Source organism: Euleptes europaea, chromosome 1 (genome assembly GCF_029931775.1).
Source record: "Euleptes europaea isolate rEulEur1 chromosome 1, rEulEur1.hap1, whole genome shotgun sequence".
Taxonomy (NCBI): domain Eukaryota; kingdom Metazoa; phylum Chordata; class Lepidosauria; order Squamata; family Sphaerodactylidae; genus Euleptes; species Euleptes europaea.
The window spans coordinates 2,372,151-2,398,040 of NC_079312.1; the positions used below are offsets into that span (position 1 = coordinate 2,372,151).

Below are 25,890 nucleotides of genomic sequence, written 5' to 3' on the forward strand. Positions count from 1 at the left end.
TTGCACTTTGTTAATCGTTCTCGCTCCTGTACTGAATTTCTAACCTCCAGATGGTGGCAGGAGATCTCCTGCTATTACAACTGATCTCCAGCCAATGGAGATCATTTCACCTGGAGAAAAGGCAGACCAGAAGGGCACTGCACTCAATGATACTGGAAGCTGCTGAGACATCCAGGTAAACCAGTAGATTTGCACTTCTGTTGTCCATTTCCCAGTGCTGGTCATCCATCAGGGCAGCCAAGACTATTCAAATCCTATAGCCAGATCTGAAACCAATCAGTAAACTAGTAATCACATCCAAACTTTGTGATGCAATTAATCTGGCAGATATACTTTTGAGAAATCTTCCTGGCTTTTAATAATCACTAGCAGGTGTGCTTTGGTGAAGCAGTAGTTTTGGGGCAAGGTACGCCACTGCTGTATTAGAGCCATTCAACACCATTTGTCTTCTGAAGAATCCCCCGCACTATTCTCTTGTTAAAAATGCCCCTTCCTGGATTGTTGTAAGGCAAGACTTGGGGAAAAGGCAGAGGTGTGCCCTTTCCTGCTCTGCCAAAGATCTTGAAGAACCACTCCTTGTTAGTACAGACAAAATGATTGCTATGAAAGTGACTAATCAATGGCTTGATCCATCTGAAGGCAATTTCATAGGGTATCAAAATCTAATAGGAGTGTTGTGGCACTTTTAATACTGGAGTCTACTACCTGATGTATCAGGTTGGAATTCAGCCGGCAGACAGGGATATTATTAATTCATTCATTTCCAGGGAATGCCAGGCAAAATGAAACAGTCTTCACCTTCTGTAGCAGGAGCATAATAGAAGGGGAAAGATGAACATCTCTGGAGAGGGAGTGCTACCATTTTAGCACCACAATCAAGAATGCTCTCATTTGTATTTCCACACATCAGACCTCACAAAACGGGCTCACCCCAAACAGGTCTACAGAAGATGGCCTTAGCAGAAAGGGAGGTTCACATGGGAGTACCTTAAGGAGGGTTGTCAACCTCCAGGTACTAGCTGGAGATCTCCTACAACTGTTCTCCAGCCAATAGAAATCAGTTCACCTGGAGCAAATGGCTGCTTTGGCAATTGGATTTTATGGCATTGAAGTCCTCTCCAAACTCCGCCCTCCTCAGGCTCCACCCCAAAAACCTCCCACCGCAAAAGTCTTTTTGCATTCATGAAGTTCTTTTTTTCAGCAAAGTTCATGGCAAGCTTATTGCCCTCTTGATGACCCAGGTTGGAGTCTACAGCACGTTGATGAGTTCTTGCAAACAAGTTTTCTCTAGCCCTGCACTTGAGCACAGAGTCACAGAATGGAGCAACAAAGGCAGTGCACAGGTGTTTTCAGCCCTATAATTATCATTTGTGGTTATTTTTTCCTGCTTCTCTCAAAAGCTCAAGGGACTTTTCCAAGTATCACCTTAGAAGATAAATCACAACCATAAGAATCAGGAAAACATGATGAAATTTTATCTATAGAAAAAAAAAGTCAGTGCATAACTTTGGACAGATGTTTACAGTGCAGTCCTAACCAAAGTTTCATCTTTTCAGGCCTATTGATTTGAATGGACTTAGAAGGCTGTAAATCTTTTTAGAATTACACTGCTGGTTTCTATGTTTTTTTCCTTTATAATTATCAGTCATGGTCTTTATAATTATCGACTTCTCTGCAAATCTCAAGGGACTTTGCCAAATGTCACCTTAGACGTGAAACATAGAAACAGCAGAATGAAGAGCAAGATGAAGAAATGTACAGAACTGAAAAGTCAGCTGGACAAATGTTCACAACGCAGTCATAACCAAAGTTACGCCTTTCAGGCTCATTTATTTGAATGGACTTAGAAGGGTGTAAATCTTTTTAGAATTACATTGCTAATTTCTGTGCTTTATAATTATCTATTTCTCCCTGCAGATATTCAAGCCTGCAGGAACCCAAGCCTAGGACAGTCCCCCCAGTCACCACAAAGGTCAGACCTGTAGGTCCTGTTCGCTGATGGAAGCCCTCCTGACTATCCTTAGAGGCATCCATCAACCCTCCAAGCAGCAGTATCACCAAAAGCCAGTTAGGGTTCTCCAGCTGCACCCAGCTGCTCAATATCAGTTTTCCTTCCCTGTAGCCAACGGCGATCCATTCAAAGCACCTGGGAATTAAAAGGGCCATCGCTTGCTCCAGCCTAGGGTTGCCAGTTTCCAGATACTATCAATATAAAATAAAAACTCGAGCTGCTAAAATCGTAATTGATAAAGAATATGCAGCCACTATGGCATATAGCTTAGCATTTAAATGTGTTACAACAAAACATAGCTTTAATATTAAACTGAACTCACATTGAGTTATATTGTCATCAATTTCTAGAAGCACAATACATATAGAACTTTTCGTTTACAAAAACTTGTACATGTGGCAACAGTCCAAACAAAAGGAGGGGGGAGAAAGAACATACAATATTCCAAAGAAGAGGGTGGTTCAGGTATCCAGTAGTTTCTCCCTGTTTTCGTTTTCTTCTTCAGCCACCCATTACAAGCATCCTAATGATGTACTGTCGCTTTAAGATTAATTCCAAGCCTCCGCCGCCTTCTCTATAGTCCCCACGGCTTTTTCCAGTCAGAGAATATTCAGTGCCACATTAGCATTTTACTGCTAGCCTGATCTTGTCAGATCTTGGAAACTCAGCAGGGTCGGCTCAAGTTGGTATTTGGATAGGAGCCCTCCAAGGAATTCAAGGGTCATGACATGGAGGCAAGCAATGGCAAACCACTTCTGAATGTATCTTGCCTTGAAAACCATACAGGATTGCAATAAGTCAGCTGTGACAGCACTTTGCACCACCACCAGCATGAATTCTTTGATGGACAGTATGGCTTCTACGGCAACAAAATCTTTTCCCACAATTGGGGAATTTATATGGTTTTCCATTTGTATGGACTTTCAGAGGGGAATTACGGGGTAAACTTGCAGTAAAGCAGTTTAAACACACCAGGCATTTGAATGGTTTCTCCCAGATGGCGTTATCAATATTAAAGGATGTGACCCCGAGTGAAGCTTTTTCCACACTCCAAGCATACATATTGTTTCTCTTCTGTAGATTCTTTGGTGTTTCACAAAATGTTCTCTCTGAACAAAGGTCTTTCCATACTCTAAACATTATATATTTTCTCCTATACTTGTGTTTGTCAATGAGCGTGTTTTCGCCCCTGTGTGCATACATTGATGGGCAGTAAGATTGGAACTCCGAGCAAAGCTCTTTCCACACTCCAAGCATTTATATGTTTTCTGTCCTGTGTGCATTCTTTGATGTTCAGTAAGATGTGTTTTCCGAACAAAGGTCTTTCTACAGTCTAAGCATTGCAAGCATTTATGGGGTTCTCACCTGTATGAATTGGTTGGTATTGCATAAGCTGTGCATTCTGAACAAAACTCTTCCCACACTCCAAAGATTTATATGGTTTCTCCCCTGTGTGGATTCGTCTGAGCTGTAAGATTTCCTCTATGACGAAAAGTCTTTCCACACTCCAAGCACTTATATGGTTTCTCCCCCGTGTGAATACGTTGGTGGACAGTACGCTGTGAACGCCAAACAAAGGCCTTTCCACGCTCCAAGAATTTATATGGTTTCTCCCCTGTGTGGATACATTGATGGCTAGAAAGCCGTGAACTCTGAGCAAAGCTCTTCCCACACTCCAAGCATTTATACGGATTCTCCCCAGTGTGCATTCGTCGATGGGAAGTAACCTCTGTACTCCAAGCAAAGTTCTTTCCGCACTCTAAGCATTTATATGGTTTCTCCACAGTGTGAATTCGCTGATGGGCAGTTAGTGATGAACTCTGAGCAAAGCTTTTTCCACACTCCAAGCATTTATGAAGTTTCTCCCCTGTATGTATTCGTTGGTGTCGCATAAAATTTGTCTTGTGAGCAAAGCTTTTTCCACACTCCAAGCATGTATATGGCTTCTTCCCGGTGTGGATTCGGCTATGAGTTTTAAGGTCTCCACTCTGAGCAAAAGTCTTTCCACACTCCAAGCATTTATATAGTTTCTCCCCTGTGTGGACTCTCAAGTGTCTATCAAACACTGATTTATAAGGGAATATTTTGCTGCACACGGGGCAATTAATCTTTCCATGGTATGGCAGGATGTTCTGGTATTCAGTTCCTTGAGAAGCAGAGGATTCCTTCCTCCTCTTCCACTTTGCTCCAGTGTTTCTTCTTTGCACTTTCCCTTCCAAAGGAAACTGTTGTGGTTCTCCTTTGGACTTGTTCTCAGTTTCATTAGTCTCTGGAATAAAAAAGAAAAACTGGTAAGACTTAAAGCAAAAGCAGAATCCAGGAAAGAAGGCCTTAACAGTTCATGATAATGACAATCCATAATTCACCCGAATCATTTTATCAGTTGTTCCATCTTTATGAAAGGCAGCTGTCATGCCACTTAAAACAAGGATAGGAAGAAAAGTGAGAAATAACAGGAAACCATTAATGAAGGGGGGACCTGTTGCTCCAGCAGATCACCTGCAATGGACTGATCACACCCCATCCTTTCTCTGATGCAGTACAGCCAATCAGTAGATACCTTACTGGTCTAGATGGACTAATCAGAGCAGCTTCAGAGGTGGTCGTTCTGAAGGCACTAAATTGCAGCAGAGGAATTTGCAGTCTGTGATCTGCCATTCTGCCTCTCCATTTTAAATTCTGCCCCCACCAGGACCTCTAGCTGTGGCTTCATGTCCAGCAGTAGGTGGTCAGTAGAGATGGAGTACTTTCAGTGGTGGTTCATCATTGACAGAATGCCTCCACCTGTCAGGCCTGCGTCTCAGTTAGATTCATTTTCTCTCCACCTTGCTTTCAAGGATTGTTTTGCATTCCTCGCCCCTTTGAAGCCGACAGAAGTCCGTGGGAACTGCGGCACCTCTGTACCATTTGTACTCTGTAATCTCTTAACACTGTACTGTTGAGTGCTTTTTTCAATGCTTTTATATTATCAAGTGCAAGCCAGTTTCCTCCATTGCTGTCTTGGGTTCTCTGTGCTCTGCTTACCTTTGTGACCATTAAAACCAACTGCTTTGGACAACTTCGTCTCCTGCTGTGGTTAGTGGTTCTCATTAGGCCAAGTGCTTACATTAAGACAGCAATAATCTTTCACCTGTCAGGCTGGAGCCCCGGAGGGTTCGCCTGCCACTCGGATGGGAGCAAGGACGATGCTCTCCAAGTGATTGTCATGATTGCCATGTGCTTTCTCCAATGTGACCCCTACCTTTGTGGAAAGACCTGCCTGAGGAGTTCAGGCTTTCTGTAAACAAGGCAAGAAGTAAATTACTCAAGAGGGCTTTTCTATGCAGGCAATAGACTTGCACCGTACTAAATAATTCACAACATTACTTAGAAAAAATATTAGGGGCTGCGGTCTACACTACTGTTTGTACCTTATTGAAACTAGGATCCTACTACAGAATCTTGCATCATTTAATTTGTCATGTTAATATTTATGCTTTGCTCCAATTCTGCTTTTAGACTTCTGGTTGGTTCTAGAACCCTAATCCTATTGCATTGAATATCCCATCTGTCAATTGTATTGACTCACTCTGTGTAATACACCTTGAGTCCAAGTGAGAAAGGCAAACTCTGAATAAGGCAAAGAAAGAAAGAAATACCCAACTAGTTTAATAAGTTATCCTGGCAGTCATAGATTATAACTGAAGATTGGGTATGCCTCAGTGATTATTTTTCTGATTTCCTATTAAAATGTACTGATTTTAAATAGACTTTTAAGTTTTTACTTCCCCAAATGGCAAGCTGAAGTAGAGGACCAAGGCGGCATAAAAGCAACCCACCTACACTCAAGGAGGAGATCCAGTGGGAATGATACCCTGTTCAATCTTACCCAGTAAAGTTGCTCCATGGTAACACTCCTGTATGATCCACTCCTGCACCTAAAAAGAAGTGGGGATCCCAGAAAAGGGAGATTGATGAGAAAAGTAAGAGAAGACAGGATTGGGGAGGGGGGAGTTCTAACAAAACGGGAATCTAAAACCCTGAGGCAACCCATGGGGATTCACAGGGTAACCTTGCTCATATTCTGTGCCCCCACACACTACTACCTAGATGAATCCCTCTCACCTGCTGGTCCTGATTCTTGTCCTCTGCCTGGCTCAAGAGGAATCCTTTTGCCAGGGCCACCGCCTGGGAACTCGTCTCTGGCCCGCATTCCCTGACCCATCTCCCCATCTCCAGGGGCAGGACAGCCAGGAACTGCTCCAGGATCACCAGGTCCAGCATCTCCTTCTTGCTGTGCCTTTCTGGCTTCAGCCACTGGAGACAAAGAGTGGAGTCGGCTGCAAACCTCTCAGGGCCGCTTGGCCTCCTGGTAGCGGAACTGCTTGAATTGCTGGCGCTGCACATCTGGAGGGAGGAGGTTGTCTCCCAGGCTCCTCAGCATGGCTCGTTCCCAGAGTTCCCTTCTGCTCCCAGCCTTGGATGCATCAAGGCCTTCTCTTGATTCAGGGACAGCTGTGCCTGGCTCTCCCATCCTCCTCCTTTCCTCTCCAAACAGCCTTCAGCTGGCCAGCAGAGTGACAATTTACAATTTATATTACTCTTCCTACACCCTTGACACTGAGAGACACTGTCCTTCAGTGTTACTACTCTGAAGATGCCTGCCACAGTTGCTGGCGAAACGTCAGGAAAGAAAATTCCAAGACCACGGTTACACAGCCCGGATAACCTACAAGAACCAATTTACAAATCTGTTGTGAAGTTGGAAAGAGGGAATAAGAAGCAGGACAAAGCCGCTTAGTCCCCCTTAAGTGCTGGATCACCCCAGTTTTGCCACAGGCAACTGCAGAAGAGCCACACAGTGCTGGACTTTATCATGGATGGCAGCAGAACTGGGGTTAGGGTTACCATCGGCAGGAGATGAGGGGAGTAGGGTTGCCACATCCAGGTTGGGAGACTCCTGGAGATGTGGGGTGGAGCCTGGGGAGGACAGGATAAACAGGTGGAGCCTGGGGAGGACAGTGGGATAAACAGTACACCCTCCAAAGCATCAATTTTCTCTGTAGCCTGGAAATGAGCGGTAATTTCAGGGGGTCCCCAGGTCCCACCTGGAGGCTGGCATCCCTAGCTGGGGAGGAGCCAGAGAACTAGGAAGGGAGTCCTAATTTTGAACCTTGCAGGGGCCAAACCCCGATTTCTTTCAAACCTTATCATTTAAAGTACAGATGAGAACTCTAAATATAACAAGTTCCAAGTAATATGCCAAGTCTAGTTGGGGGATTTTTTAATGCTGGATTTTAATTAATAACTTTTCTGTACTTTGTTTTGCTTTTTAAGCCACCTGAAGCAGGTTCCCTGGAGACGCAGCCCAAAAATTCTCCAGACAAATAAATCAACACTTTAGTCCTACAAGAAAGCTAAGCAAGAAGAGCCGAAAGGTTGACTTTTCTACCCTGCTTTTCCTTTAAGGAGTCTCAAAGTGGCCTAGGCTCTCTTTCCCTTCCTCTCCTCACACAGACTCCTTATGAGGTAGGTGAGGCTGAGAGAGTTCAAAGAGAACTGTGACTGGCCTGAGGTCACCCAGCAGGCTGCACGTGGAGCAGTGGCCAACTGTCCCCTCCAAGAAGACATACAGCAGTGCTCGGTCCAAACACCGGTTCTGGTGCCATTGGCTTCTTTTTGCCCCCCCTAGAAACCTGTATTGCAAAGAGGTTTTGTATAAGGAAGGGGAGCTCTGCACCCCAAAATCTGGATTGGACCACCACACATCATACACCCCCACATTCAGGGGACTGTGCTCTTCGAGATGGCGCATGCTGAGTCCTGGTCCAAAGTCCGGTTCTTGTGCCAGCGGCTCCCAAGTGAGGTTCCCCCAGGACCAAGGCACATGCAGACACTGGGGCTCAGCTGCACCCCAAAATAATCTTTGGACCACCCCAAATGACACATCCCCACACTCCAGACACTGTCCCCTCCAAGAAGACATACAGCGGTGCCCGGTCCATACACCGGTTCTGGTGCCATTGGCTTCTTTTTGGGTCCCCCCCCCAAAAAAACCTGTATTGCAAACAAGTTTTGAATAAGGAACTGGAGCTCTGCACCCCAAAATATGGATTGGACCACCACATATCATACACCCCCACATTCAGGGGACTGTGCTGTTCGAGATGGCGCATGCTGGGTCCTGGTCCAAAGTCCGGTTCTTGTGCCAGCAGCTCCCAAGTGGGGTGACCCAGGACAGATGCCAATACACATACTGCACCCCAAAATAATCTTTGGACCACCCCAAATGACACATCCCCACATTCCAGACACAGGCTGGCCTTTTAGGACCACGCCGGCCCCACCATAATACCAAGGCGATGGGAAGGATTACAACAAAGGCCAACAGAGAGGCGATTTTGCAAGAGTTTGCAGACCGACGCAGAATGCACAGAAGCAAAGAGCCGGGTTGCAGGGAGAGGCTCAGCTCGGCCTCTGGTGAAGAGGAGCTCCCAGAGAGCAAGTGGGGAAAGGGCTTTGGAAAATGACATTTGGTGAATGACATTTAGGGGAAATATTCTTGCTGAACTGTTGAGTGAGGAGGGGGGTTAATTCTGCAGGGCTCTTTGCACCCCCAAACGCCCCCCTCCCCTGACTGTTCCACGATCAAAACCAGGGAGATGTTTTGTAAAGGAAATGTGTCATTTTGCAGCTTACCTGTTGTCAAAAATCTTCTGGCTCCGCCTCTTCTCTTCATCGGAAAGGCCCTAGCAAGTCACGTGGCCTTCCCGGTCGATGCCTCTCTAGGAAGTGAGAGAAAAGGGCAAGAGTCCAGTAGCACCTTAAAGACTAACAAAAATATTTTCTGGCGGGCTATGAGCTTTCGGGAGCCACAGCTCACTTCTTCAGATACAGCTAGGAAGTGAGAGTCCTTGCATTTAACCCTTAGACTGACTCTCTACACTGGCCGAAGGGACCTCCTCTTGGCTTCGCCCTGCCAGAGGCTGCATCAGTTTTCCCAGCAAGACTCACTCCAGTTTGTCCTGCAAAGTGCGGCAAAGGGAAGGCAGGATTCGGAGGGATCCCGAGGTGCAGAATGGGAGGGAGGGAGGTAGCTAAAACGGAGTCCCTGGGTGCAGAGGAATCCCTCCAGGTATGTCAGGAAAACGCCATCTTCTGAATTGGGTGGAGGATGCCTACGATTCTGTCATTGTATTAGGGAGGTGGTGAGCTCCCCCTCTCCGGCAGTCTTCAAGCAGCAACTGAATGAACCACTGTCAGGGGTGCTCAAGGCTGATCCTGCATCGGCCTTTATGGCCCCTTCCAACTCCATGATTCTATGCAGAGAAAGTTCTGACTGGGCTCACTGTCTTGAGCCACACAGAGCATCTCGCAGTCATTGGCTGGTGTGTTCCCTTTCAAGAAGAGACTTTGGGTTGAGTAGCTTGGCTTTGGGTATGGGGTGAGGTGTTCATACCCCCCACAGATGTGTACTGGAGCAAGTTGGGCTTCACGGTCTGTGGATCCAGCCCTTCCCTGCCCACAAGTTCTTCTTGGCATGTTTTAGGGGTACAACGGGAAAGCTAATATAGCAACTCTGGGGGAGCTAACTATGTCTATGCCTGGTCAGAGGCTGGCTCAGAGCCCTCCTGAGAATGCTCTGTAGCTGCCTGCTCCTTCATTGACCTACAGGCTAAACTAGAGAGCCTCCAAAGGTTCCTCCCCACTCTCAGTTTCCAGCTCTGCCATTGACTGAACAACTTCCCCTGTATGGCCGAGAAGCTGGAACACCAGCCAGTGCCGCTTACCTTCTGTTCACCAGCTGAGAACATGGAGCCTCTTGGCTGTCAGTCAATTCACTGTTGGCGGACAGTTCCAACCTTAGGGGTCAGAGGACTTTTCAAGTACAGTGCAGTGCCAATGGCAGCGTACTGGGATTGTTATCACTCACCTGGCATATGACAGAGAGCTGTATGGGAGTCATAAATTCCTGCTGTCCCACAGACCTGGATCCGTGGCATCTGCTTGACATACAGACGGTGGTCAAAGACTTTAAACATGTCTCTGGAGAGTTGTCAGGCTGATTAGAAACAAAACCACAAAGTACTGATGTGTGAATCCTCAGAACACCAAGATAACACTACGACCAGTCCCTTTACTAGCCCACCCACCAGACACCAAGGGAGAAAGTCTCCAGCCCTCCCATGTCTAAGATAATTAAGTCAATCCTGCAAAGTAGAACACTTGAAAGTTGAGATCCCAAAAACAGTTACTTTGGAAGCTGTAGCCAATGAGGGTTAAACAACTGGATTCAGACTGAAGCCACCAAACCCGAGAACACAACAAAATAGAATGAACAGTATTTATTAAGGGGATGTGCAGAAACATACAATATAAGAGCAGTGAACAGCAAGGACAAACTAATATAAAGCTAAATCACTAACCTTAGCAATTCTCTAAATCCAGATGTTACCTGACAAGACTGAGCCCAATAAGTTATAAATTCTAAGACAGGTGTTCCAGCCAACTTGGCCCACCTAGCATCATGAGGTGTCCCTAAGATAGATGCAAAACAGACAGGGCTAAGACTAGAATGAAGGATCTTTCTTTATGCCCAATGACCCACATCAGCAGGATTCTAGTTGACCAATCAAATGTACAGAGAATGGTGTACCTTAACCACACAGGTATGTGGCTACCTAGGTGACCTTAACCAATCAGGTGTTTTGCCATAATGAGAACATTTCCTCTGCAGCTGCGCTGAACCCAATGAAACAAGCACCTTCTCCTACCCAGGGGTCCTTGCACTCTCACCCAGGTCCATTGTCCTGGAAACTGCTAGGCCTCATGATTTTCCCAGCACCTGTGTCCTCCTCCCATCTCCCTTATCCCACTCTTGGAAGCAGTCAGCTTGACATTGGGCTCTCAGAGAAAGAAGCTTCCATGATTTTTGCTAGGCCTCAGCCTGAACAAAGGTTTCTGCAAAGGAAGGGGCTGGTGGGTAGCTACACTGTGGACAGACAGTCCCAACCTGTTCCCCATCATCTCCAATGTAGTGATTGTTTTAAGGTATCTGATGTGAAATATCTTAGCCTGAGACTTGGAGAGGCAAGAAGTCCAGGTATTCAGCTGACGGGGATCTCAGCTGCTGAACAAGTCATGTGCTATAGAGCTGATCTGTGCCAGGATGTTTTAATTCCTTTCATGTTTGGCACTGCAACTCCCACATGTATTGAGAAGGCGATTGCCTCTGAACATGGAGGTTCCACTAGGCCCATCAAAGACTATTAGCGACAATGGCAATTCTTCATTAATTTGTTTAATCCCCTTGTAAATTCAATTAAAATAATGGCCTTAATAATATTAATATAAGTGTTCCCATAAGTGGGCAGTCTCCACTTTGGTTGGGGGGAATTAGCTGGAGACAGAGAGTGAGAGGGGGTAACTAGGATCAATAAACTGTTTATACCAAGATAGTCCCATTACTAGCTTGGCAACTCAAAAATAAAGAAAAGAATTTACCCATAATAAGAATAAAGAGGGATGGTAAAGTTACAATGGACAAGCAAAAAATTGTAGAAACTTTTACAGATTATTACTCAAATTTATATAGACACGCCTACTTATGGTATGAGAAAGAAAAAGTAAATAGAGATTTTAATATTCATATTATTAGAGCTGGATTGTTTCATGTATGGAAAAAAATATAGAAAGATTTTAGAAAATAAAACCCCGGGATGGGTCAATCCAGTGGAAGCTTTTATGAGAAGAGGAATCCAGTTGAACTTAGAAATGGATATATATAGAAATATTATTGATTGGAAAGAAGGGACATGGGTTTTAAAAAGCAGGAAAGAACTTGATATAAAAGATTGGTTTTTATATTATAAATTAAGGGATATATTTAATAAAGATAATCGATTTGGATTTAATAAAAACAAATCGGAATTAGAGAAAATATTAATAAAAGGAAATAAAGGATTGATAGGTAGAATGTATAAATTATTAATGGTAATTAATTTAGAACAAGAAAGAATTAAACCAATTATGATTAAATGGATGAAGGAGCTAGGTTTCAATATAGATTTGGAACTATGGGAAAAATTATGGAAGAGAGAATTTAAATTCACAATAACTAATGAAATTAGAGAAAATTTATATAAAATGTTTTATAGATGGCATATAACACCAGTGATGATATCCAAAATGAATAGAGAAGACAGGGGATTGTGTTGGAAATGTGGGAAGGAAAGAGGTACATATATGCATGTATGGTGGTTTTGTAAAAAAATTAAAAAAATTTGGAAGAAAGTTTTGAGGGAAACGAACAATTTGATTAATTGTAGTGTGAAAAGAAAACCATCATTTTGTTTATTGGGAATACCACCAAAAAATATGAATGATGATGATAGAATTATTTGCCAGTACAGTTTTGCTGCTGCAAGAATTGTGATAGCTAACGTTTGGAAGCAAGCGAATAAACCTTCATTTAACATCTGGAGAGAGAAATTATGGATTTATATGAGGGTGGCCAAATTAACAGATTTCCTACACGGGAAAGATATGGAAAAGTTTAAACAAACTTGGTCAAAGGCCGCCTCATACTGGGATAAGTTGGCAAAAACGGACTTTATGGTTATAATTAACGAGTTATAGAAATTAGAGTAATTTTATACCTTTGTATCTTTATATTAAAAACTGATTAGACACCACTACGGAAGTCGGGTGAAGGGTCACTGTTATTGGTGGGTGGAGGGGGAAGGGGTATCTCTTTTTTGAATATTAGAATTTTTATAACTAAGATTGTAATAAGTAAGATGTATTAATACCCTTTCGAGTTTGTATTTTGTATTTTGTGTTACCTATTGATAATTTTTTGTACTGTTTTTTGTTTATATTTTTTCTGTTTGTTTGTTTTTTGTTTTTTCCTGTTAAAAAATTTAATAAAAATTTATATAAAAAAAATACCAAGATAGTCCTGGGAAAACTCTCAAGTGAGCAGGCAGTTGCACAATTAAAACGGCTTTTATTACAGAATAAAATTGCAATACAAAAATACATTTTAAGCAGGGAACACACACAAAGCATACAAGAGCTAACTAAGAGAAAAGAGAGGAAGCTGGATAGGGTTTCAGGGATGTCCAGGGAAAACAGCACTGAAGAGGAAGATGATCAGCATTTCCAGGTGGAAAGAACCCTTGGGAGGTGGTGAGCTCTCCTTCCCTGGACGTTTATAAGCAGAGGCTAGATGACCATCTGTCAACAGTGCTGATTCTATGACCTTGGGCAGATCATGAGAGGGAGGACAGGAAGGTTCACCTCAGTGTTTGGCTCTTGCATGTCCAGGGTAGTGCTGATCACCACTTTGGGGTCAGGAAGAAACTTTCCTCCAGGCCAGATTGGCCAGGGATAGTGGAGGGTGTTTTTTTTTCCCCCAGTGGGGTTTTATTTTTTGCCACCTTCTGGGCATGGAGTAGGGGGTCACTGGGGGTGAGGGGGAGATAATTGTGAATTTCCTGCATTGTGCAGGAGGTTGGACTTGATGACCCTGGTGGTCCCTTCCAACGCTATGATTCTATGATTCACATGCAATGAAGGGGGTGCACACATGGATCTAGAACACACACACACTATGAAAAGCCAAAAGATTAATATTTATAGCCCCAAATTGGTAACAAGGTGGTATGAGTTAAGCTGGCAGGAAAGCCAGAGACAAATAATTGTTTTCTGGGGTCCGAACAATAAGATAGGAGAGGCTCGGTGAGTAGTCAGGATCAAGAGAATGCCTGGGCTATTCTTCAGAGTACTGATTGATTGCTTGGATGGGTGCAGATAATTAATGGTCTGCTTGGAGTGCTGATTGAATCACCATAGGGTGACACAATGGAGATTAGCTGTGCATGTTGTCCAGCCAGGCACATCTTAATGCTATAGGAAAGGTACAGCAGTCAACCGCCTTCCTGCCAAACTCAGAGACACATGATGGAGGCATCCATTTTGTGGAGAGCACTGTCTTGTTCTTATGCCAGTATTTGGCCCCTGTGTCTTTGTGGCATCCCTTAGCAGGAGGAAGAGTCCAACTGCTTACATAAGTCACCCACCCAGGGAAGGGCTAGTATTAGAGCCCTCCAAGAAATATCAGGGCCGTGACAAGGAGGCGGGCAATGGTAAATAATCTCCGAATGTCTCCTGCCTTGAAAACCCTACAGGGCTTCCATATGTCAGCTGTGACTTGATGGCCCTTTCCACCACCACCATGAATTCTTTGAGGGACAATAAGTCTTCTGGCTGCAATCGAATCTCTCTTTCCACACTCAGGGCATTTCTATGGTTTCTCATTTGTATGAGTCTCAGATGGGAACTAACAGGTGAACTTGCAGTAAAGCACTTTGAATAAATCGGGCATTTAAATGTTTTCTCCCAGGTGCATTTGAAGAAGAGTTGGTTTTTATATGCCGACTTACTCTACCACTTAAGGGAGAATCAAACCTGCTTATAATCACCTTCCCTTCCCCTCAACAAACATCCTGTGACATAGGTGTGGCTGAGAGAGCTCTAAGAGAATTGTGACTAGCCCAAGGTCACCCAGCTGGCTTTATGTGTAGGAGTGGGGAAACCAACCCAGTTCACCAGATTAGCTTCCACCACTCATGTGGAGGAGTGGGGAATCAAACCTCATTATCCATATTAAAGTCCACCACTTCAAACCACTGCTCTTAACCACTACACCACACTGACAATATTAAAGGGTGTGACTCCAAGCTATGCTCTTTCCACACTCCAAGAACTCATGTTGTTTCTCCTCTGTGGATTCTTGGGAAATTTACAATGTCTTTCCACACTCCAAACATTATATAGTTTCTCCCCTATGTGTATTTGTCAATGAGCAATAAGCATAAGACTGTGAGCACAGCTCTTTCCACATTACAAGTATTTATGTGTTTTCTCCCGTGTGCTTACAACAATGGGCAGTAAGACTGGAATTCTGAGAAAAGGTTTTCTCCACACTGCAAACAATGATATGGTTTCCCCACAGTGTGGATACGTTGATGGGCAGGAAGTGTGGAATCCCGAGCAAAGGTCTTTCCACACTGCAAGCATTGCGACAGTTTTTCTGTATGGATTTGTTGATGGACAGTAACTGCTGAACTCTGAGCAAAGCTCTTACCACACTGCAAGCATTTATATGGTTTCTCCCCAGTGTGAATTCGTTGGTGCACAGTAAGGGCTGTACCCTTAGCAAAGCTCTTACCACACTGCAAGCATTTATATGGTTTCTCCCCAGTGTGAATTCGTTGGTGGACAGTAAGGGCTGTAGTCTGAGCAAAGCTCTTTCCACACTGCAAGCATTTATATGGTTTCTCCCCTGTGTGGATACGTAGATGGATAGTAAGGTGTGAACTCTTGGCAAAGGTCTTTCCACACTGCAAGCATTTATATGGTTTCTCTCCTGTATGGATTCGTTGATGGACAATAACCTCTGAACTCTGAGAAAAGCTCTTACCACACTGCAAGCATTTGTATGGTTTCTCCCCAGTGTGGATTCGTTGATGGACAGTAAGGGCTGTACTCTGAGCAAAGCTCTTTCCACACTGCAAGCATTTATATGGTTTCTCCCCTGTGTGGATTCGCTGATGTTTAGTAATCTGTGAACTCCAAGCAAAGCTCTTCCCACACTCCAAGCATTTATATGGTTTCTCCCTAGTGTGGATACGTTGATGGGAACTAACTTGTGTACTCCGAGCAAAGCACTTTCCACACTGCAAGCATTTATATGGTTTCTCCCCTGTGTGGACTCTCAAGTGTCTATCAAACTCTGATTTATAAGTGAATGTTTTCCCGCACACATCACAATTAATCTTTCCATGGAATCGCAGGATGTTCTGGTATAAAGCACTCCGAGAAGTACAGGATTCATTCCCCCTCTTCTGTTTTACTCCAGTGTTTCTTCTTTGCACTTTTCCTTCCAGTGGAAGCTGTTGTGGTTCTCCCTTGGCCTTGTTGTCAGTTCCTTCAGTCTCTGGAATAAAGAAGAAAAACTGGTAAGCTCAAAGCAAAAGTGGGATCCAGGAAAGAAGACCATTAACTATCCTTGATAATGACAATCCAAAAGTCCCTTCAATCATCTATTAATCAGTTGCTCCTTATTCATGGAGGGTGTCACTTAAAAAAGGAAAGGATAAGCAAGAAATCACACAAAACCATTAGTGAGGGGGGGGACCAGTGGCCCCCAGCAGATCACCTGCCCTGGACTGATCACATCCCAGGTGCAATCTCATTTCTCTGATCTACCACATCCAATCAGAAAAGACATTACTGTTCTAGACTGATTAATTGGAGCATCTTCAGAGGAGGACATTCTGAAGGCCCTAAAATGTAGCAGAGTACTTCCTAGTCTGTGATCTGCCATACTGCCCCTCCATTATAAATTCAGACTCCCAAAGCATTGTTTCTGTGGCCCGATGTACAACAGTAGGTGATCAGCAGAGATAGAGTATTTTCAGTGGTGGTCCCTCATCTGAGGAATGCCCCCACCCCAGAAGCTTTCCCGGAGCCTATTGTATTATCTTGCCAACACCAGACCAAAATATTTTGTTTCAACCAGGCTTCAACTTAGGGGTTCATCTTTTAACCTTGGTCTTGTTCTTGTTTCTGATATTTTGATCTTTTTTAAACTTTTGATATTCTTTTGATATTTGATATTTTCATGGCTATATGGGGCTTGTTTATATATGAGTATGGTTTTTAAATGACATCGTTATTAATTAGATATTAATCAGCTCTTTTACGCTCTTTGCAGATGACACCAAATTTGGAGGAGCTGCAAAAACACCAGAAGATAGGGTGAGAATTTAACAAAATCTGAACAAACTAGAAACATGGGCAGTTGTAAGCAAGATGCAAGTCAACAAAAGTAAGTGCCAAGTTCTACATCTGGGTAACAAAAATGAGAAACACACATACTGGATGGGGAATACACTTCTGGGCAGGAGTGTGAACAAGATCTTGGGGTACAGGTGAACCGTAAGTTAAATATGAGTAGCCAGTGAGGTGCAATGGCAAAAAAGGCTAACGTGATCTTGGGGTGTATCAACAGAGGCATCACATCCAAACTGCAAGATGTTACAGTCCCGCTGTACACTCCATTGGTCAGGCCGCACCTGGAGTATTGTGTGCAGTTTAGGAGGCCTCACTTCAAAAAGGATGTGGACAGAATCGAGCGGGTGCACAGAAGAATGACAAGGATGATCAGGGACCTATAAGGAAAAGCTGAGGGAGTTGGGAATGTTTCGTCTGGAGAAGAGGAGGTTGAGGGGGACATGATTGCTCTCCTGTCACTTAGAGGAGGGCAGGGAGCTGTTCCTGTTGGCAGTAGAGGATAGGACTCGCAATAACGGGTTTAAATTGCAGGTGAAAAGAGTTGTTCAACAGTGGAATCAATTACCTAGGGAGGTGGTGAGCTCCCTCTCACTGTCAGTGTTTACGCAGCAGCTAGAAAAACACTTGTCTATGGAGGACATCATTTTATACTACCCTTCTTTGAGCGTGCCCAAACCAGTGTTTTCCTCTGGCCTAGCCCCTTTCTGACAGGAAGGACTCCTTTGATTTGAATAGCAGCCTGACAGACAGGAATTTGGTAGACAAAACTCTTTTTGACCAAAGCTTCACCGGCTAAAATACAATTTTCCAGGTTCGTTTTTCAGGGCTTTGTCACCTCATTTCACTGCATGTGTGGACCATGCCTAAGTCTACACTGATGTAAATACAATGAACCCAGCTGAAGGACCCCAATTCATTCCTTCTTTTTTTTTAATATATATTTTTATTATTTTTCAAAAATTACTATACATCTCATTTGACAATACATCCTATATACCAATCTTTGAATCAATTAAAAATTTAAAAAATTATTAGATGTCTTCAATATTAAATATAATTAGTTATAATTGACTTCCCCACCGACTTCCTCCCTCCCTTCATAAATCTAGTATCTCCTTTGTATTAATATTTTCTAATCCTAATAGGTTGTTATTTTAATGTTATATTTTCCCCTTATTTAGTACATTTCGATAAGTAATATTAAAATAATATTAATAATAAAGAGAGAAAAAAGAAGAAAACAATTTAAAAAAAGAAAAAACAGACAAAACAAAACACATTGACATAATTTTCTTCAGTCACTCATCTCTGTTATATACAATGGAATAGATCTTAAGAAACTTTATATATCCCCAAGTAAAAAATTAATTTGATATTGTTATTCCTCTACTCCCCCCATTTTCCATATTAAGAGTCAAATTTGTATTCTTCCGGCTTTCTTAGCCCTTCTTTTTAAACTTTTTCTTCTGTCTGGAATTTCTGTTACCATCTGTATGCTTTCTTGAAGTCATCTCCTGTCTGTGTCAATCTTTACCCATTACTCCTTGGGCTGTTGGTTCTCCTTTTTGTTTTCCTGTAGTAGGGTCTGTCAGCTCATTATTTCTTGTCAAAAAGTTTTTGATATCTTCCAATGAGTTGACAGCATGTTTAACCTGTTTGTAGGTAAAGGTAAGTCCTTGTGGTAGCAACCAGCTGTATTTTATTCCCTTGTTTCTCAATGTCTCAGTAAAGTCTTTATAGATGGCTCTCTTTGCAATCAGGTGACGAGGAATGTCTTTGAGAATTATTAACGGTGTATCATCTACCCTTAGATGATTCTCCAAGTGAAGTTTCATAATGATGTTTTTCATCCTGATGTCAAAGAAGGAGACCAAGATCTCTCTAGCTTTTGTTTTCTGTACTCGAGTTGACAAGGAGATTCTGTATATCTTGTTTATTGCGTAATTTAATTCTTGTTCATTTAAATGAAATATATCAGCAAGTGATTTTATGATAGTCTCTCTGGTGTCCCCTAGTCTTTCAGGCAAATTACGTATATGCAGGTTAGATTCTCTCAGTTGCAGGTCCAAAACAGCTAGTTGGTCCTTCACTTGCTCTTCCTGAAGTCGTATTGCTTCAATTTGTTGTGCTTGAGATTTCATGTCCATTTTAACTTCTTTCAGTTCTTGAAAGTTGTTTTTAAGTGTCAGTTCCATCTTATTCATGCCATTTTTCATTACTGTAATTTGGTCTTTTATTTCCTTGATCTCATTTATTATGCCATCAAATTTTTGAGCAATAATTAGTCATTTGTATAGCTGGTTGTTCTTGTTGTATGGAAACCTGTTCAAACTTCTTCTTTAATAATTCAGTTTGCATGGCCAACATTTCTTGTATCTTTTGATGATTACTTTTCGTGATTGTCTGTGGCTTTTGTATTTTCCAGACTAGTAAGTTGAATATAAGTAGGCAGCTCAGTGCAAAAAGGCTACTAAGTTGTTAGAAGGCTCTGGATTGGCTTTAAAACTTGTTCCAGGAAGTGTACAGGGAACTGTAAGGCAGTGGACTTTCCGTCGCTCCCACTCTATGATTAAAGAGGGCAGGATTTATTTTGCTGCTACACTTAGTGGGGCACATCCGGCCCAATGGCCCACTGTGGTTTCCTGTCTTCCTAGAAAGGCCACTTCCTAAATGAACATGTGGCTGCAGGACTCTCCTAAGGTAAAGGAATGGAGAATTGAAAGTAAAGGATTTCTCCTCCCCCCCTTCTACGCCGCAGCTGCCAATTGGTAGCTATTTGTGCCACTCAATTCTTTCCGATTGTTTTGTTTCCCTGCTAATTCAGTTTTTAGTTTAATTAAATAGTCTTTTTAGTCGGAGGATCACTTAGAATCCTGGGTGAAGGGGTATAGAGTCTTTAGTCGATTTTGAGAAATTCCAGTCGTTCAAAATCGGATTAGTAGACAAAAGGAGTTCATGTAACTTACTCGGATGTTGGAAATCGGGGTTCTCTGTTGTTAGCTTGTTCCATATTCGGTAATAGGTAGAGGAGATCGGAGCCTATTTCCTTGAGACGTTCGTGGCGGTGGAATTCCTCCTCGGCCGGCGGGACTTCAACCGACCCTCCTCCACATCAAGCTGCTCTTGTGGGAGGGGGGTGGGAGTAAAACCGTTCATCTTCGGCAGCAGGGGGTAGCCTGAATTCTGATCCACCATTTAGGATCGGAGTGGGGCTTTTAAGGAGCGCCCCGGTTCAGAACGCCTCTTGGTTCCCTCGAGAGATCTCGGGGGACATGGCGCTCGGATCAGCTTCCCTACCGGAAGTTGCCCCAATTCATTCCTTCGACCCCCTTTCCCTCCTCTCACAGTTATACTCACATCCAGCAGAAAACTGTAAGATCCTCAGGGCAAAAAAATTTCTTTAAAAAATTCCCATTGAGGGGCTTAAAAATTATTATTATTGCTGTTATCTAAAAGTTTCCTTGCTTGCCCTGAAAGTTCCATGAAGAAGCACTGCTGACAATTTGTGGGGGTAGATATCCCTTTGAGATTAGAGACCAACATTTTAGCATATCAACTAATACTTGGGGAGCCCACTACACATGCAGAAGCCCCTTCCTTGCGTATGGGCCTGCTCCACTCCCCTAATGAGAGTCTCCATTGGAAGAGCCCTATCAGAGTCCTTCTTAGAAGGAGTCATTTCTACCTTCAACATTTGTCAATCAGGGGAAAGGAGACTCTTACCCAGAGAGGCTACATTCTGATGATTGTCCTCCATGACTTCCTTGTGAAGGCTTCTTTGGTCCGGATCCAGCAGGGCCCACTCCTCCTCAGTGAAATGCACAGACACCTCCTCAAGGGTCACCAGACCCTGAAAAGAGAAAGGCAAACCTCTTTCCTCACAGATAACGTATCAATCCTTCCCCTTCCTAACGGCAATCCAAAAAGACGGTAATTAGATGTTTCCTTCGAGGGTTCAGCCCTTCCCCTCGGATGTTCCCATATTTTGTCTAGTGAGCAGCACAGTTAGCAGCCAAAGAGAGAGAGAGAGAGAGATTGTCTCCCTCCTAGGGAGGCAGGGGCATGATCCGCAGTTCTACACTTACCCAGTCTGGTTGCATAGAAGCCACTTTCTCTCTGCCACAAAAACATGGCAAAGTAGATGTCATTGGTTTCGTGGCACCACCTGTAAGGATAAGAAGGTAGCTGTAAGGTACTCCGTATTTTCCAAGTATTTAGCATTTCAATTCCTTGTGCAGCCAAGGAAGATCCTCCCTTTCTTGGCTCACAATCATCCCTGCATCTTTACATCAGATAATTTTTGTTGCATGTGTTTATTATCATACTGCTAGTCTGCCTTCAGTCCCAGAGCGAAATGCAAGCTACAAATGAAAATATTACATCAATACTCATAATAATAACACACACAGAATAGTGTATTCCCTAGAGAAGATGTCACATTGCAAAAGATGGGTATTCATGCATATGACCAAGGACCATTATTTGACAAAAGTTATGTACTCTGGCACTTAATATCAAGTTTGACAGAACACAGTTTTGATAACAAATCACCACCACCTTCCAACAGCAGCCTGCTGACGTTTGTCAACTCTAGACATTTCTTGCCAGGTTGTGCATAGCACGTTGAAACTATGGAATTTTGCATAAATTAAGGTGTCATGTTAATGGGTCATGCATGTGTCATGCTTGGCTTCAGTTCTGTTTTTAGTCTTCTGGTTCGCAGTAGAACCCTAATCCTATTGCCTTGCTTACTCAGGATCCCATCCATCAATTGCATTGACTCTCTCCGTGTAATATGCTTTGAGTCCAAGTCAGGAAGGTGGACTGTAAATAAATAAATACACAACTTATTTATCAAGTTATCCTGGTAGTCATAGACTATAATTGAAGATACAGTAAGACTCAGTGACTATTTTTCCCATTTCCTTGTTTTTATTTCTCCAAATGGCAAGTTGGAGTAGAAGACCAAGGGGGCATAAAAGCAGTCCATGTACATTCAAGGAGGATATCCAGTGGGAACAACATCCCTTTGATCTTACCCAGTAAAGTTGCTCTGTAGTGATGCTCCTGTGTGATCCACTCCTGCACCTGAAACAAAAGTGGGGATCCCAGAAAGGGGAGATTGATGAGAAAAGGAAGAGGAAACAGGATGGGGGGGGGCTCTAACAAATTTGGGGCAACCGGGGGGATTCTTATGATAACCTTGCTCATATTCTGTGCCCCCCACCCACACACACACACACTACTACCTAGATGAATCCCCCTTACCTGCTGGTCCTGATTCTTGTCCTCTGCTTGGCTTAAGAGGAAGCCTTCTGCCAGGGCCACCGCCTGGGAACTGGTCTCCGGCCTGCATTCCCTGACCCATCTCCCCATCTCCGGGGGCAGGACGGCCAGGAACTGCTCCAGGATCACCAGGTCCAGCATCTCCTTCTTGCTGTGCCTTTCTGGCTTCAGCCACTGGCAGCAAAGACAGTGGAGTCGGCTGCAAACCTCTCGGGGTCCCTCAGCCTCCTGATAGCAGAAGTGCCTGAATCGCTGGCGCTGCACATCTGGAGGAAGGATGTTGTCTCCCAGGCTCTTCTGCACTCTTCCTGCCCACAGTTCCTTTCTGCCCCAAGCCTTGGCAGAATCGGGGCTTTTCCTTGCTTCTGGCCCACTTGAGCCTGCCTCTCCCATCATCTTCCTTTCCTCTCCAAACAGCCTCTACTGGGCCAGTGGAGTAACAATTTACAAACCTGTTGGGAAGTTGGGAAGAAGAAGGAAAAGAAGAGCTGGTTTTTATATGCTGATTTTCTCTACCCTTTAAGGAGAGTCTTACAATCTCCTTCCCTTCCTCTCCCCCACAACAGACACTTTGTGAGGTAGATAGGGCTGAGAGAGCTCGAAGAGAACTGTGACTGGTTGCTCAGCTGACTTCATGTAGAGGTCCCACCTGGAGGCTTGGCATCCCTAGCTGAGAAGGAGCCAGAGAAGAGGGAGTCCTAATTTTAAACCCTGCAGAGCCCCAACCCTGCAGGTACAGATGAGAACTCTAAATATGATAACATGTTTAAGTGGAATCAGTTGCTAATTAAAAATGAGGTTTTTCGGAAGGGTATTCTTTCATTAAGGAGTTGATCTTTGAATACTATCTGGACAGGGTGCTTTTAGTCTGGACAACATTTACTACTTCATATTTTCATTGTTTGGCTTTTTAAGTCAACTCAGGCAGATTTCCTTGATAGGCAGCACAAAAATTCTCTACTTAATTTTTAAAAAATTTTTTTTTACATAATAGAAAGCAAAGAAAGGCCGAGATCTTTCAGAATTTTGTGACTGATTTGAGAGACCTGTTACTTTGGAGATATTGCTGGCCCCAGAAGAAGTTATTGGATTTTCCCAGCTAGCAAGAGGAGACACCAATCTCTAGAAATCAATGCCATTAGATTAGCAAAGCCCACTGAAATACGCTGCAGAAGTTACTGAAATACGCTGCAGAAGTTACCAGAAGATTTGCTGGCAGGAATAAAAAGACGGACTTGCGTCTTCAGTAAGCCCCAGCAGAGTGGAGAGGGGAACCTTCCAAAAATTCAGCGCCAAGTTGATGGGAAGGATTACAATCAAATGCCAAAAGAGAGGCGATTTGGCTGGAGTTTTCAGACCGCACCGGGATGCACCAAAGCAAAGAAAGGCATGTGCAGAGGCCGGATTGCAGGGAAGAGGAGCTCCCAGAGAGCAAGTGGGGACAATGGTTAATGATGTTAAGGGAATAAGTGCCCACCCCCCAAGGACTATGCTACTGTCAAAACCAGGGAGGCGCCTGGCAAAGAAAATATCATTTTACAGCTCACCTATTGTTCAAAATCTTCAGCTCCGCCTCCTCTCCTCTTCACCCTCCTTCTCGTTGGATTTCTCTCTAGGAATGGAGACTCCTTCCCTTTAACCCTTAGATTGACTCTCTACAGCAGGCAAAAAGGTCCTCTTCCTAGCTTCGCCCTTCCAGAGGCCAGCAAGCCTACTGGCAAAAGGAAAGCAAGATTCGCACCTCCTTCTCCATTCCAGCTGAAGCGCATTCTTGTCTCTTCACACAGCCCAAATAATGCACTTTCAATCCACTTTCAATGCCCTTTGAAGGTGGATTTTACTGTGTGAACTGGCAAAATCCACTTGCAAATGATCGTTCAGGGCCATTTATTTATGCACGGGAGGTTTTGCCTTGGATTTGCTGCTCTCCAGATGCACATTTTCCCCATCTGAATTTTCAGAACTCTGCATGGGGGCATATTGTTGAGTTTGGAGAATTCGGACGGGGAAAATGCGCATCTAGAGAGGGGCAAATCCAAGGCAGAACCTCCCACGCATAAATGGCCAAAGTGCACTGAAAGTAGATTGAAAGTGCATTATTTGGGCTGTGTGAAAGTGCCCAAATAATAATAATGCACAGTGTGAAAGTGCCCAAATAATAAGGGTCTAAGGAGGGATCCTGAAGGGGGGATAGGGTAAAAGCCAGAATGGCCTGGAACAGCCTGGAACGGGCATTAAACAAATAATAGTACTGGAAAAAACAATGGCATGCCTTAAACACACTGCAGAACAATATTTTAGAAATCAAAACGTGGAAAGAGCATGCATTTATTACCCTTTTCCAGGCCAAAATGCCTCCAGAACACCTAAGGTTGCCAACCTCCAGGTAATTGCTGGAGATCTCCTGCTATTACAACTAATCTCCAGCCGATAGAGATCAGATCACCTGGAGAAAATGATCACTTTGGCCATTGGACTCTATGGCATTGAAGTCCCTCCCCTCCCCTCCTCAGGCTTTGCCCCAGAAAACTCCAGCTCATGGTGAAGAGGGACCTGGCAACCCAAGGAACACCACAGAATGGCCCAGAATGGGAATTAAACAAAGAATAGTACCACAAACAAAAAAACAGTGGTGTGCCTTAAAGACACTCCAGAACAGTATTTTAGAAATCAAAATGTGGAAAGAGCGTGCATTTATTAACCCTTTCCAGGCCAAAATGCCTCTGGAAATGCATCTTTCATTTTTAAAAAGCAGTAGAATATATCATTGTAACATTGTGTGTCTCTCCAGTTCTCCAAATCTCCAGCTCATGGAAGCAGAGGCGGATCTACTGTGAAACTAATGAAGTTTAAGCTTCAGGGGCCCCAATCCTGGAGGGGCCCCCCGAAGCAACTTTTTTTTAATGAGTGGATTTCTCTACAAAATTGATGGAGATTTTTAGTGATCATAAGCCAATGGGTTGAAGTACTTAATATTGACTTTGGAACATGCCCTAATACTAGGCTGACCATACGTACCGTTTTGAATGGGACAGTCCCGTTTTTGTCATATTTTTGTTTAATTAAAAAGACGGGGCCATCCCGTCTTTTTAATTAAAATGTCTATTTTGTCCCGTTTTGAATAAAGCAAGCCAGTTTTGTTGCCTCGCCCTCACCATGCAGCTTTAGGAAAAGGCACAACTTTCCAGTTATGGGTGGAAGCAAAACGTGGCCCGTCAATCAACACGTTCCCACCCACTGTGCTGAGCCTCTGAAGCAGCATGCCAAAAAATGCGCAAGGCTTGTCTTCCCCTCCCCTTTGGCCACCTTGGGATCATCGGGGCTAGTTTCTGAGAGTGGGTGAAAGCAAGGAGGTGAAGCCGAATGACAGGCTAGCCAATTAGAAACAATGGGAGAGGCTGCACAGCCCATTGAAGATAATGGGAGCCTGGATTGCAATGCCAATTGGCTTGCATGAGCTCCACTGAAATACATTACAGCACAAAAAGAGTTGCAAAGAAAATGTGGAATGGATTTTCCAGTAAGGTCCTTAAACCCAAATACACTACTCTGGGAGTGGAATGACAGCCCATGGGACTAGCACAGGAGTTCTGGGACCAGAGTGACATCCCCCAGAGTGGAATGACAGCCCCTGGGATGAGCAGAAGTGTTCTGGAATTGGATTGACAGCTCCAGGGGTGGAATGACAGTCCCTGGGACAAACAAAAGTGTTCTGGGACTGGAATGACATCCCCCAAGGTGGAATGACAGCC

At 43.7% G+C, this 25,890-nt stretch overlaps 1 protein-coding gene across 1 annotated transcript in view; it reads right to left on the bottom strand.

Annotated features, from left to right (window-relative positions):
- Positions 1 to 19,862, bottom strand: part of LOC130493359 (zinc finger protein 664-like) — a 47,437-nt gene extending 27,575 nt beyond the window's left edge. Inside the window, exons 1-3 of the mRNA XM_056867073.1 lie at positions 19,819 to 19,862; positions 16,762 to 16,793; positions 15,018 to 15,992 (exon numbers count right to left, since the gene is read on the bottom strand). Coding sequence (XP_056723051.1) covers positions 15,018 to 15,992; positions 16,762 to 16,793; positions 19,819 to 19,862 — 1,051 coding nt within the window. The remainder of the gene's footprint in view (positions 1 to 15,017; positions 15,993 to 16,761; positions 16,794 to 19,818) is intronic.
- Between the last annotated feature and the right edge of the window lie 6,028 nt (positions 19,863 to 25,890).